Source organism: Elephas maximus, chromosome 6 (genome assembly GCF_024166365.1).
Source record: "Elephas maximus indicus isolate mEleMax1 chromosome 6, mEleMax1 primary haplotype, whole genome shotgun sequence".
NCBI lineage: Eukaryota > Metazoa > Chordata > Mammalia > Proboscidea > Elephantidae > Elephas > Elephas maximus.
Genome location: NC_064824.1, coordinates 6,632,956 through 6,647,526, shown reverse-complemented (window position 1 = coordinate 6,647,526; position 14,571 = coordinate 6,632,956). Strand labels below are relative to the sequence as shown.

The 14,571-nt window shown below is 41.1% G+C and overlaps 1 protein-coding gene across 2 annotated transcripts; it reads right to left on the bottom strand.

Annotated features, from left to right (window-relative positions):
• Nucleotides 1–3,992: 3,992 nt before the first annotated feature.
• TSN (translin) lies at nt 3,993–12,542 on the bottom strand. 2 transcript variants are annotated; one of them, XM_049889066.1, is made up of 6 exons: nt 12,240–12,518; nt 11,020–11,113; nt 9,834–9,930; nt 7,316–7,431; nt 6,571–6,650; nt 3,993–4,515 (listed from the first exon to the last, which is right to left on the bottom strand). In XM_049889066.1, exons 1-6 carry the CDS (start codon nt 12,303–12,305, stop codon nt 4,282–4,284), a joined length of 687 nt encoding a protein of 228 aa, XP_049745023.1. In that variant the 5' UTR covers nt 12,306–12,518; the 3' UTR covers nt 3,993–4,281. The 2 variants fall into 2 exon arrangements, with proteins under 2 accessions (XP_049745023.1, XP_049745024.1); XM_049889067.1 differs by lacking the exon at nt 6,571–6,650 and having other exon boundaries at nt 4,442–4,515; nt 12,240–12,542.
• Nucleotides 12,543–14,571: the final 2,029 nt, after the last annotated feature.

Below are 14,571 nucleotides of genomic sequence, written 5' to 3'. Positions count from 1 at the left end.
ATACCCAAAATCCTGCTGAGCACCTCCACCTGCTGCTCCACAAGCATCATCAATCCAAACAACCAAATGAATCATCTGTCCAGCACCCTCCAGACATGCATTTCCTCCTACATTCCTCCTCAGTTACCACCAACGAAGTCCACTTAGTCATCTGTTACAGATTGAATTGTGTTCCCCCAATCCCTGTACCTGTGGACATAATGCAATTTAGGAATAGGGTTTTCTTTGTTATGTTATGAGGCCACATCAGTATAGCGTGTGTCTTAAACCTAATTACTTTTGAGATACAAGAGCCAATTAGGCACAGGGACAAGCAAACACAAACAGAATGGAGGGGTGAGGATAGATGCCACATGATCACCAAGAAACTGAGGAATGCCAGGGCTACGGAAACTGAAAGAAATCTTCTCCAGAAACAATAGAGCCTTTCCTTAGAGACAGTGCCCTAATCAAATTTCTAGAGTCCTGAAATGAGAAAATAAATTTCTGTTCTTTAAAGCCACCCACTTTTGTTATGTATTACAGCAGTACTAGGAAACTAAGACATCATCCAAGTCAGAAACCTGGTAGTTATGTTAGGTTCCTCTCACCCTCACCTTCCAGTCCTGCTGTTGTGCGACGAATCACTTTTGTATGGCCTTTTTAGCCATAGTCTTGTAACTCCCACAAAATGGTTGGCTGAGCCACAATCGTGCAAGGAATTGGTTGATTTCCTACACAAATAGGGGCTTGAAAATCCAACCAATAGTACTAAGTACCTTGCAATCCCTGTCAGGGAATTGGTTGATTTACCATGCAAATAATGGCTTGGAAATCCACCCAAAAGGACTGAGCTCCTTTCAGTCCAATTAGGAGACTGGTCGTTTTGCCATCCTGCTAGGCTTATATAAGGGCTAATCCCACAGAGTGCTGCTAACCAAAAGGACGGCAGTTCAAACCCACAGCCACTCCATGGCAACACCATGGGACAGTTCCACTCTGTCCTACAGAGTCACTGAATCAAATCAGGTGGGTTTGGTTTTGGGTTCATTACCATCAAGAAGAGTCTGGAACGGAGTGTATCCTTTGGATCCAGGGCACTTACACTGAGAAGCTCCTAGACTCAGATGAAACGACTGTAAAACTAAAGACTGAGCAGCAGTGGGCTGGTCAGCCCAGAGAGTTGGCTGTAGCAGGCTTGCCAACCCAGAGAGCAAGCTGTGCACCTCCATACAGGTTTGCCTGCTTCTAGAAGAGCTGTAATACTTGCCCGTGAAAGACAAAGGCTTGAGTGTGCCTCTCACCTCTTTCCCCACTCCTAGGCAGCATGGCAGGAGCCAGTGGCAGGAGCCTAGAAGGGCCCAGCAGCAGGTCAGAAGGTCCTCTACAGGCGTCTTCCAGCCAGTGAGGCAAGGCCCAGCAAAGCCGAGTGGCAGAAAGAGCTTGGACAGCATGGTGGTGGCAGAGGCAGCAGCGATGTTAGGGCAGCATCTGACCTGCACCGTGGCGTGGCATGCCAACCCAGAGATATAAGAATGGACATGGGTAATTTGGAAAAGAGCAAGCATCTCCCTTTCGAGAATCTGGTGTTACTGTTCACTGTTTGTTTTCTATAGATAATAACAAGGCTTTCATTTTGTCAACACTGAATCTTGTGTACCCGGCTCCATCGCAGATGAATGTAGCACCCATGGAATGGTTGATGCCAGTGGGTGTACATGTCTCATTCCTAGTAGTCTTAAGGCTGGCTGGAAGTTTGAGGCACAGCCTGTCTGCATATGCAAGGCAGGTAGTCAGATCACCACACCTGCTGATTCTGCCTCCCTTACATGTTGTCGTTGTTTGGTGGGAGGGGGCGGCTGTATGCTTATTATGGTGAACACCAGGTATATAACCTGTTTCAGGGAAAGTCTTATTTTGGTGTCAAGAATGACAACAATGCTCTATCTGAAAAGGACAAGTAGTTCAGTCCAGACAAAGAAACAAGGAAGTTCTGAGTACACAATTATAAAACCATGCCAGTAGCAACCTGCAGGTTCACTTCATCTCTTTAGCCACCTATTTAGGATCCCAGACACCTGCCTTAATCAGTTTTCCTTCTTTATTAAATTCCCTTAAGCATTTACTCATACTGTTATTCAAGCTTAAAACAGGGCAAATCTCACCAAGTACCTATGGCTGGTTCTCCTCCTCTTCTTCGGAATGAATCTATAACAACAACAAAAAAAAAGCAGCCCCTAATTCACCTCTACCTTCTCTAACCTGCTTGATTTTCTTAAAACTGAGAAATAAATAAATCTGGCATCCCAAAACCAGAGCCAAGGCTTCTCAACATCTTCTGTTAAAATAATTTTAATTCCCCATCAAGGCAGCCCACACAAACTCTACCTGCGATTCACTGTAAAGAACTCTGAACGGTTGGTGTCTTCTGATTAATGCTGTAACCATTACAGAGCAGAACGTGCTCATCGTCCTGGTCATCTTCAGCCTCAGAAAATACCCAGAATTTATTCTCCATGCAGAAGAATTCTCATAGCCACACACTACGTTACAAACAGGCCAAAAAAAAACAAAAAATTTATTGCTTTACAACAAGCCAGCAACAAATACAGCTGAATAATTATAAACACGACATTTCTAAATTCTCAGAGTGACAAAACCAGAATGTGCTCCCCCACTTAAAATGTATCTGTTAAAACTGAAATCCACAGCTTCTGCCGAGAACTTTGAGATTCTCAAGCAGATTCAGTGTCTACAGAGGCAGAGAGAACCACTACAAACTCCCTGCATCTGTCTGATGACGTCAGTGGAAGCCTTTTCTGTTCAATTCAGCAGTGCCATCACTGCACATCTCAGGTGACCATCCTAGGCACTTTTAAGAACCTAATACTCTTTTCGCTCCACAAACTCTTGTGCAGAAAGATCTGTCAAGAAAGTGGATCCAAAATCCAACAATGTCTCATTTCTACTTCTCTCTTCAGGATGGGAAAAACCAGTCAGCCCTTCCTTTGGCCTGAGAAAGTTAGTTCTGATGGCAAGGCCAAACGTCCTACCCTATGAGCAGGGGTCCGCATTAGTATCAGGCGTGAAAGGGTGACACTCCTAACTACTTCTCATTATTCTGGAAATACTAGCACCTTCCTTTCAGTGAGCTTCAGATCACGGTGGATTAAGTCACTATCTTAATTTCAACTGAAGAGCCAAAGGCAAGTTACCTAGTAAACATTTTCAGCTTTATCTGAAATAGGGGGAGGGGCAGTAGAATTTAAATGACTTGCCCCAAATTGTAAATATTTCTGTTATGATAGCCATCAACAATCTGAAGTTTCTTACTCTAAAAAAATATTACCCTATCAAGCTGAATTAAAAAAATTAGAGATTGTATTTTTATTCCACACAAAGCACGGCATCTGTCTCAAAGAGTGCACAAGTCAGGGCACTGCCAATTCGCGCATGTGGGTGGCTTTATGCGCTCCGATCCAAACAGCTGCTGAGAACAAAGCGGGGGCTTCATAGTTCAGGAATATATCAGACGAGGTATGAACTCAGGATGTGCATGAAGATGTTCGCTGCCACAGCAGAATATTAAGGCAACGTCAGAAAGCAGAAGCACTTTCACACATGAAGCCCTACTCCCCACCTGGTAAAGTCTGCCTTACAACAGAGCCAATAACAGGACCTTACGAAACCCCTTCATACAACCTTCCTGATCATCTGTGGAGCCGAGCTCTGCGGTCTGAAATCTTTTGTATTTTGATGGCAGTGAGAGAGAACCCTGGGGTCAGGACTTCCTTGCAAAAAAATTCAACAACGGATTTACTCACAAGGCTTAAAATAAGGAAGAAAGAATACAAAATAAGTTATTCTTTGCCATTACTTGACAACCATCCTTTTTAACTTTGACTCTATCCAGGCTATGCCTGGGTCTGGATGGCTAACTTGGGACATAGAAAACGCAAAAGGTCACGTCTGGAAGGATCACAAACAAGACAATAAACTTCTCAATCAGTACATCAAGTAAGCAAGAAAAGGACTTTACCAAGAAATTGACACTTACATTTCTTGACGGAAATGAAACACACTGGATTACAGAGCAAATTCACTGAAACAACAAAGAAAATTCTGTCCTTGATTTTTTTTAACCCCCAAAAAAGTGTTTCACTTCTGATACACCACATAACTGGTTAAGAAAATAAAGCACGGTGTTTAGCAACTGGGCATTCTAACTACCGCAAGAGGCACTGTGCTCACCCCTCACTGGCAACCGCTGAAGTAAACAGGCCAGGAGGAGGGAAGGGCCTCCTATTTGTCTACGTAAGCAGCTGCTGTTTCCTTATTGAAACCACGGATGGAGAGATCATAGACCACCTCTTCTACTTTCTTCACATCATACTTCAAGCCATCATAGCGCTTCCTCAATGAGTCATTCTTCAGGTTGAGAAGACGGAAACCGGAATCCAGCTCATTGATAAAGGTGGAGATGTGAAGGGGCCGGGAGTAGTCTCCAGCAGTCACACTGTTGACTGACAGCCTGGACTGCATAAGATAAACAGGAACACGTTACAATTAACACGTCTCTTCCCAAATCACAATCACAACTAGGAGGAGAGCCTCAGGCCTATATAGCTACACTGATGTTCTCTCCCATTCTGTCTGAATATAAGTTTCTCCACTGAAAATGAGATAATCTTAGCCAAATAAAGGTTTAATATAACTAACGTCTTCTAAAATGTCCCCAAGTTTTAAAACTGACTTGTATGATAGTGTTAAATTACTCATGTGTCAACTTTACAGCTCATTTCTGCTAATGTACAAAAAAAAAGTGCCAGAGTAATCACAGTTATTCTGCTGTCTCCTCAGACCTAGGCCACATGATTACATTTCTAGAGTTCTCCTACTGAGCTACAGCTCCAGTCACCAAAAAGCAGTAATACAAAGAGATGGTTTAAGAAGCCAAAATTACGTCAATACAACACTGTCTTGAAGGATAGGTAAGATTTATTTCAAGATCCAACTCAAAATTTTCCTTCTCTATAAAAATCCTCCCCACTATTCTTTCCAGGCTTCCCTAAACTAACCCTTTACTGCATTCTCACCACTTGAGGCCTTAAACACACCTCACACTTGACCACTAATATTGACGAGGTGCTTTGAGTTTCCTGGTTAGGTCTCTCCAACCAGGTTAAAAGCCTGGGGCAAGTGGCACAGACTGCCTCTGGGAAGCAGCATCCATGTCCCCATCTCCTCAGGAGAATTCCTCACATCTTAGCCACAAACACACCCACCCAGATACTCTGCCCTAGAGATAGGCTACTGAAATGTGAAATAGAAATTATGTGTGGAACTTCAAAGGAAAGTCCTTAAACGAGGAGGGAGTAAGGGAGGCTTGTCCTTTTCCCCATTGCCTTCTACCAATGAAGAACGAAGATGTGAATGACCACAGCTATAACAGCAGTCCTGGAACACAAGGAAGAAAGAAGCTACAGGCTGGCAGGACCCAGGGCCAAAGATCATGGAATACCAGGAATAAATACTTCATATTATTGTGGGGTTTTCTTACAGAGCAAGGATAGGCAAAGTTTTTCCTAAAGAGCTGGTAGTAAGTATTTTCAGCTCTGCGGGCTATACCGTCTCTGTCTCAACTACTCAACTCTGCTATTGTACAGCGAAAGCAGCCACAGACAATACGGGTGTACCTGTGTTCCAAAAAAACTTTATGAAATCAGACGGTACAAATCACGGTTTGCTGATCCCTACTCTAGAGCAGTGTCTCTCAAACCTGGAGAAGAACCAGGTTTTTTATTTAGAATCTGTCATGGACTAATACCATCATAATTATAAACACAAAAACTTTCCATATAGGTCTTCATAGTTACCACTTTTAATAACTGTTTAACATTACTAGTTTACTTAATAACTTACTAAATCATTTCCCTTTTGTAGAAGCTGCTGTAGTTTATAATTTTTCATAAATGTAAATAATGCTATCACGAACACCTTAGTAACAGCTTTTCTTCCTCCTTTTGAATTTATTTTTATAGGAGTTTTTCAGAGATTAAGGGGACGAAAGGCAAGAGTGCTGTCGTCAGATGCCATCAAGTCAGTTCCAACTCATAGTGACCCTAGGTACAACAGAACAAAATACTGCCTGGTTCTGGGCCATCCTCACAACCGTTGTTAAACTTGAGCCCACTGTTGCAGTCACGGTATCAATTCATCTTGTTGAGGGTCTTCCTCTCTTTTGCTGACCCTCTACTTTACCAAGCATGAACAATTTATACAATTAGATAGTTACATTGTCCTCTAAAACTATTATATGAATTAACACAGCTACAAGCAATGTACCTTGTCACTACGCTGCAAGGAAGAGAGATTACGATCTTTTAAAAGCTCACACACTGTTAAGTACACATAGCTCCCTCACTTCTCTGATGACTAGCAAGATGCAACACGTGTAGTGTACAGTCAACGACTACCTGGTGACTGAGAGATGACTAAGAAAATTACAAACTTAATTTTTGTACTCATTTGAAAAACTGACAGTGAAGTGGGAAGATCAAAAAGCAAAAGGCAATTTACTAAGTTTCTTACCAGTTCGCTAGCAAGAATCAGAACTCCTGAGAGATAATCTTCTACATCCAGGTGAAATCCTTTCTCCCGATCTGGCTCAACTGAAAAATGCACCCAAGTCAAGTCAAGATCATCATGTGAATGGAGTTTAGGGCTAAGAATATCCAGGTCTAAATCTAGACCTAAAGATATAGTTAATTTTTCTCAAAATAAATAGAAAAAAATAATTAATCTTTCGAACTGGTTTTTTATAAGTTTTCACAACCTTGGCAACTAGACCTCTTTAAGCAAAATTCAATCCTTTTTCCATTCTTCTCTCAAAAAGGAATACCAACAGTTACGTCAGAGAACGTCACTGTTTTCAGATGCACCCTGAAGCGTTAAGGGAGAAGTCATGATTTCGGCTACTGACTTTCAAATGGTTCCGTTTGTATACACACACACCGTGAGAAAGAAACTAAGCAGTTGTGGCAAGATGTTAACAAACAGTGAACCTCAGTAGAGCGCAGATGGGTATTCATCGTATTCATTATTCTCCCAGCTTTTCTGTAGGCTTGAAATTTTAAAAAAACTAAAAGGTGCAAAGAAAAAACACTTGCAAAACATACCCAAGTAAAAAGAGCAAGTCACTACATATTTTTAGATTTTGTGTTTCCATTCTTCTGTTTTAATAAAAATGAAAGTACAAGCCACAGCCCCTCCCCCTCCTGCCCCCCCCCCCCACCAAAAAGCTTCCATGCAGATCACCGCTAACAAGGACACTTACTGCCAAGAATTTCTGTAACTGCTTCTCGAGTCACTAGTGTTTCTGATTCCAAATACACAACAAATGCTGCCAAGAAGACCAAGCGCTGCAACACAAACCTCCAGTGCTCATGAAATCTGTATCAAGGTAAGCACGTTTAGGTTGAGAGATCAGAGTTTAGAGACCTTGAGAAAGACAGGTTTAGAAAATCTTTTTTCAAATAAAATCTCATGTGAAGCCCAATACACAGAACGTGTAAGAGCAACATGACATTCAACTATGTATTAAAATTTAGTATAAATTTTACAAGTTCAAATTTATAATAAACCTGTTGCTGTCGAGTCAACTTGGACTCATTAACAACCCTACAGGATGGAGCAGAACTGCCCCTTATGGTTTCCAAGGAGCACGTGGTACATTGAAACTGTAGCTCTTAACCACAATGCCATCAAGGTTTCCCAAATTTCTAATACTTATGAGTTTAAGCAATGAAAAGCATAATAAAATTTTGATACATACAAAAATTTACAATTAACCTTTTGGTGACCCAGCTCTTTCCTGCTTTAAATTTTTTGTTGATATCAAGTGTTTTCATTAATGGAAGCAGGCCGAATCACAGTGTGTCTGAATTTTTGCTACGTAGTATGGATTTTTTTTTTCTTGCCCCTCCCATAAGTCTACCTTAAGTGTTTAGTGGTACATAAGAAGTACCACTGATTACACCCCAGAGTCCCCACTGGGTTTATTGGTACATTCATGTAAAAAAAATTTTCAAAATGTCTTCTTTTTCCTACCAAAAATTCAGCCACCACATACAATGCCCTGTAAAAGCAACTATCTGCAGGACATACCCTCTTCTTCAGTTTCAAACACTCACAAAGGCCCCTGCCTGCAGCTCCAGGCTCTATCAGTACAGCATCTTCCCAATAAACACTGCCCCCACCACCTACCCCGGCCAAAAAAAAAAAAAAACCAAATCTGTTGCTGTCAAGTCGATTCTGGCTCATAACAACCGTATAGCACAGAGCAGAACAGCCCCATAAGGTTTCCAAGAAATGGCTGGTAGATTTGAACTGCTGATCTTTTGATTAGCAGCCGAGTTCTTAACCACTGCACCATCAATAAACCCCAGAGACTGAAAAAGTTCATGATCACAATACGTACCACCGGGCATGAAAGGGTTAAAGATTATAGTTAACAAAAGCAATTGTGACCTAGAAGTTTAATCAATAAAAATGAGAAAAACAAAAATTTGCAAGTGAAGGTTATGGGTGACAACTGTAATTGTACGTTAGTCTCAACATCTTTTTCCTACATTTTGGTAAGTGTATGGTATCAAGAAAATCTTGCTTCACATAAAAAAGAAACAATTACCATTTGGAATCACTAAACAGACAGACTTAAAGCCTAAGGATATTGCAGTTAAACTGAGCTAGAAGCCTGAAAAACGAACAGTAAGAAATTTTACAACCACTAGATATTTTGTCTATGCAGATTTTCAAATGTGGCAACAAATTAAAATTTTTTTTTTCCAACAAAATGCAGGTCAAACAAAGCCTTCTGAGGGCCAAATCCAGACCGAGGGCAGCCTGTGCATGACTTCCAGGTTAGACGGTCTCTGAAGAACCTCCCAATTCTACTGTCCGACTTCTCTGTGCTTCACTTGTTGTTACCTTAAAGCAGAGGTTAGCAAACATTTTCTATAAAGGGTCAGTAAATATGATAGTTTTTGCAGGCCACTTTCAGACTTTGTCACATATTCTTCTTTGGGTGTTTTTCTTTTTTTTAACAACCTTTTAAAATACAAAACCAATTCTTAGCTCCTGCAGGCAGCAGGCCACCAGCAGTTTGCAGACCCCAGCGTCAAAAAATCTTCTTATTAAGTTACAGCACACGTCTACTATACTATTTATCCTACTGTACTCCCTCCACAGACATCCTATATATTACCCAGATACATATCTTACAAAAAACCTTTTTTTAATAAGAAACTAAGTAGAAATTCTTGCTTATTTACCATATTCATCAAAATTCAGAGTTTTTCAGTTTAACATCTCTGAAATCAGGACACCTTTTATAATCTACATTTCACAACTATACTGGCGACATTTTTTCTCTCTGTGATACATAAAATGATGTACTTTAAAATTAATGGTATTCTAGATTCAACAAAACGTAGCATAAAATATTAGCTAAACAGTCACTTGACAGCGCAATTCAAGCTTTGCGATAAAACTTAACTCCACATATACTCTGCACGTATCCCAACTTCACCAATAACTTGACCTTCATACAGGAGACATTTTAGTTATCTCTCATTGCAAAATCCATGCTTCTTAACAAAATTTTGGAAGTACAAAGGAGAAAAAAAATCATTAGTTCTGTCACCATTAAAATACTATTAACATTTTGATCCATTTCCTGTTGTTTCTTCTGTGTAGAAAAATTCTTACCAAGTTGTAAGCATTAAGTCCATATAACTTGTCTCCTGCCTTTTTTAAAATTAACATATTAAAATAACTCTCCTTTTCTTATGTACCTGTAATACTGTTCAGCAGGGAACTTGGTCTTCAGAGACGTGAGATGTGTTTTTACTGTACCAAAATGTTCTCGAGCTTTCAAGCACCTCTTTGGAACTGATAACAAAAAAATAATCAAACTTAATAATCAAAGACTTATAAAATTTCAAATTTAGTTCTTGCTTAATAATCTGTATATCTACCTAGAAACAAATCAACTTTATTTCATAACCAAATGTAGGGTACACATCTCTTTCTCATCTCAAAATATCATCTCTAACTTCCCTATTGATTAACTAATGCTGAAGAATAAACAAACAAATATAAGAAAAGACACTGGTAAGCTGCCTTTAATGACTTCAACCCTAAAGGGCTATGGACCAGCTGCTACTGCCACCCAGTCTTCACAGGACACCTAGAGATTAGACTGCTTCTAATGCCCATGATTTGGTCAAAAAGAGCCTCTATCAATAACTCTTAATCAGGCTGACCAACTCCATATCATTGAGACGAATGGCATGGAACCAGTGAAAACCCTATGGATCACAGCAGCCGATCCAAAAATGGCTCAGGACCAGGCAGCGTTGTGCTCCTTGTGCATGTGGTCACCAGGAGTCAGGGACTGACTTGATGACAGCTGACAGCAACAAATCTTGCCTCTGACACCTCTAAGTTACGCGATTATGTCAATCTCTACCCAAAAACATATTTCAACTATTTTAGCTGTGCTGGCTACATTGTAAGTGGAGATTCCATGTCTAAACCTAACACACCTGATTTCTATTCAAGGAGCTAACTGTAAAGGCTTTAAGAACATTTTATATTGACCATCTCCAATCTATAAATCCATGTTATACTGGACTCAGTCACTGAAACACAGGATTTAAAGGAAAAAAAGGGGGGCCAAATAAAAGCTGCTAGATACACAAGGGAGCTATTTAACAATTGTCATCAGTAGAACTCTATCGCACTAAACTAAACATCTGTATTTAAACTGCACTTACGTAAAAGCAGAAAATTAAAACGTAACAGAATATTGTAAATCTATAAAATGATCCTCATTTACTTCTCCAATTATTACACATCATAAAATATGGTGGACATTTTTCATAATACAATAATACAGACTTGATATGTCTTCTGGATGGAAATTAACTTTCTAAGTAGGAGTGATAAACTGGGTAAAAATGAAAACAAAGAACTTACTGTCCTGAAACCCAGTACCCTGATGGACCCCTTGAAGTAGAGTTAAAATTTCTCGAGCTGTTTGCTCTAAACTCTGTACAACTTTTCGGATTTCCTAGAGAGAATTAAAAATCAAAATACCAGTTAAATTCAACAAAATTATTGTCACAGCCTCAAACCAAACATACTAGATATCCTAGCTGACCTACCACACCTTCATGTACATTCAAAACACAAATAATCTTTACTAGGACTGAACTTGTACACAAGTGTGAACCCTGACTCTTTCACTTACTTCCTCTGTGAGAACCTTGACTTGAACCAGGCACTAAGAAGTCTTAGATTCCTCATCTGCAGACTTCAAAGAATAGCCACCCACCCCATCCCAACTGTCTCACGGGGGCACTGTAAAAATTAAGAGAGATGATGTATGTGAATATAATTTGGCACAATAAAACACAATACACAATTAAGTATTTTTCATCCATCCATTTTGCGAATACTCACTACGCACTGTGTAAATACTGGAAAAAAAGCAAACATTCCCTTCCCTCCCGCAGTTTACAGTGCAAGGGGGGGGAGTTAAAAAGATAATAATCACCACATAAATGAGAAAAAAATTAAAGTGCTACGAGAGAACCTAACAGGGAACACATAATTCAGACTGAGAGATGAAGGCGGTGAATATGAGATAACCAAGACAGGAGTGGGGACTGCGCATTCCAGAAAAACCAAATGGTGCATGCAAGAGTCCTGGGGCAGGGACTATTTGGGGTATCGAAGGAACAAAAAGGAGATTAAACTGAACACAATATACAACGGGAGAGTAACGTAAAATGAGACTAGTGAGAGAGGGACCTCGTAGGTCACAGTACAGTATGGATTTTTACCCTATGTGGTACGAGAGACCACAGGAATGACTTAAAGAGGAGTCACAAGTGCTTTTAAAGGACCAAAAACAAATACAGGAAACGCGCGTTAAATGAGTCCCAGGCGCTAACCAAGCCTTCGACATAAACGAGGAAAAACTAACATTCAAATGAAGCAGATGATGCCGAGGAGCCAAGAGTCGGGCAAAGGGGTTCGGAACCAGAGGAGCAATGTGGGGTGTGGAGCACTCTAGTCCGTTAACAAGAGGGCCCGGGGGCGTCCCCACCGCCCGAGACAGGAAGGAGGAGGCTCGGGTGAGGTGGCCCAGCTAGGCAAGGAAAAGAAAAGGGGATGGAAGGAAGGGGGCTCGCCTCTCGGATGTCCTGTTCCGCAGCCAAGAAGCCCTGCAGCTCCACAAAGATCTCGCTCACAGACATGGCGCCGGTGGCACTGCAGTCAACCAGTGCAGGGAAGGAGGCCAGAGAGCGCGGCCCGGGCACCAGAAACGCAGTCAATCGCAACGCCCGCCGCCGCCGCCGCCGCCGTCGCCGCGTCCACCGGGCCCTACGCCGCGTCCACCGGGCCCTACGCCCCGGCCGTCGCCGGGGTCCTCCGAGGCCCGCGACGCGCCGGAGACCCGGCTGCCCGCCGCACTGCCTGAGGCGCCGCCACAAAGTGGAGCCCGGGCCTGCGCCCGCCCGGAGGACAGAGGAGCGGAGGGCGGGCGGGGTTTCCGTCCGGGGCCTTTGGGCCGGCAACGCCGGGGACAACCGCGGAGGGGGCCCTTGGAACACGTGGGCCTCGGGGGAGGCCGGGCGGGCTTGGAGGTGGCGCGAGCGAGCGAGGCTGTTAGCCAAAAATACGTTTTTATTTTATACAACAGCAGATAGCGGGAAATGCTTCAGTACAAAAGAGAATGCCTAAACAAGACCAGGTGCAGAAGACTGTGAAAATAGGAAATAGATAATATGCATTTTTATTTTCAAGGAATACATGGGAAAATAAAAGCATGTGGTAAGATTGTGAATAAGGATGGATTGGGAGCGAACATTTTCTCTATGTACATTTTTTTATTTTCAGATGCCTGATTTATTTTTTTTATTATTACTTGGAGGTAAATGAGTTATTTAAACGTGTGTGGAGGGATGCGAATTTTTCTTCCACTTTAACCTCCTTCACTCAAGTCCCCTTCCTTCCGGCAACCATTGTAAACCGTTTCTTGTTCTCTCAGTTACTGGTACATCTACTGCACAAATACAAATACGTACAAAAAATAAACTCAAAAATGTTTGTAAGTTGCACACGCCAAGGGAATTAGGATGATTGCTTATCAACTAAGTGATAAGCGCTTATGAATGTTTAGTGTTTGCTTTGCGCCAGACATTGTTTTAAGCAATTACAGGAAGGATCGTGTTTAATCCTCATTATAATCCTGTGTGGTGGATGCTGTTGTTATTTTATAAAGGAAACTGAGGTGCAGAGATAATAATTGGTTTGCGTAGGGTCATATGCAGCTAGTAAGTGCTGAAGCTGGGATCTAAATCCCTCGACTTAATCGCTGCTATTATCAGCTGTTAGTTACCTTTCCTGTGGATTCCATTTAATAATAGTTGCTGGGGGCTTTCAACACCTTATCTAACTTGACCCCTAGAATCCTCTACTCTAACAGGTTTGAACAGCTCAGTTTTAGCAATTTTCGCAAAGACAGAACATTTTTTGCCTGTGTGCCTCTGAAATTGTGACCCAAAAATATAGGCAGTAGAATCTCATAATCCACAAAAAAAGATGAGAATAAGAATATTTATTCAATATTAGTACCTGCTGGTAAAAAAATTTTAATTCTAGAATCCAGATATCTAGCATCTGTGAGGTTGGGGTGACCCACCCAAAGCCAGTGCCCTGAAGGTGATTTTTTTGAACCTTCAACAGACTGGTCTTCTAAAAGTCAACTTTAATTTGAATAGCCTACTAAGTAGACAATTTGCCTTAGTCATTGTGCTCTTTTGAAGAATTCAGTCATTTTCGAGAAACAAACTCCAGGGTCTAACTGGAACCTGTGTAAACATTGTTCCTGGCCCATTTCCGTGGCAATGTGGATAAGATGGAGTATAAGAATTTTGGAAGTTCTTTCATCTTCAGAACATTTTTGACTCCTAGTTGAAATGAAGCCCTGGTGGGACAGTGGTTAAAAGCTCAACTGCTAACCAAAAGTTTAGCAGTTCAGATCCACCAGCCACTCCTTAAAAACCCTATGGGGCAGTTCTACTCTGTCTTATAGGGTCACTATGAGTCAGAATCAACTGGACAGCAACAGGCTCGGTTTTTTTTTTTTTTTTTTTTTTTTGTTTAGTCAAAATGTTACCCAGATATGAAATCATACATTAAACAAACTTCAATCTATTTCTGTTATTGGCTTAATATGATTTGTGTTTTAACATTGTGAAACATGTTCTAAGAACCACTTTTTGTGTATTAATTGATTTTGTCCAAATCCAAAATTTATTTTTCAAATCCTGCAACATGTCTCTACATGCCAAATCAAAACAAAGATTGTGACTTTTAAACTTCAAGCAGGAGCAGGAGTCTGCAAGATCACTTTCTAACAAAAATCTAAAGTAGGTTTTAAGCATCACCTGACTGTGTCTTTTCTCAGTTGTTGAATTGGGATTTGTAATATCTATCTCTAAGATCTGGAGCCCTGGA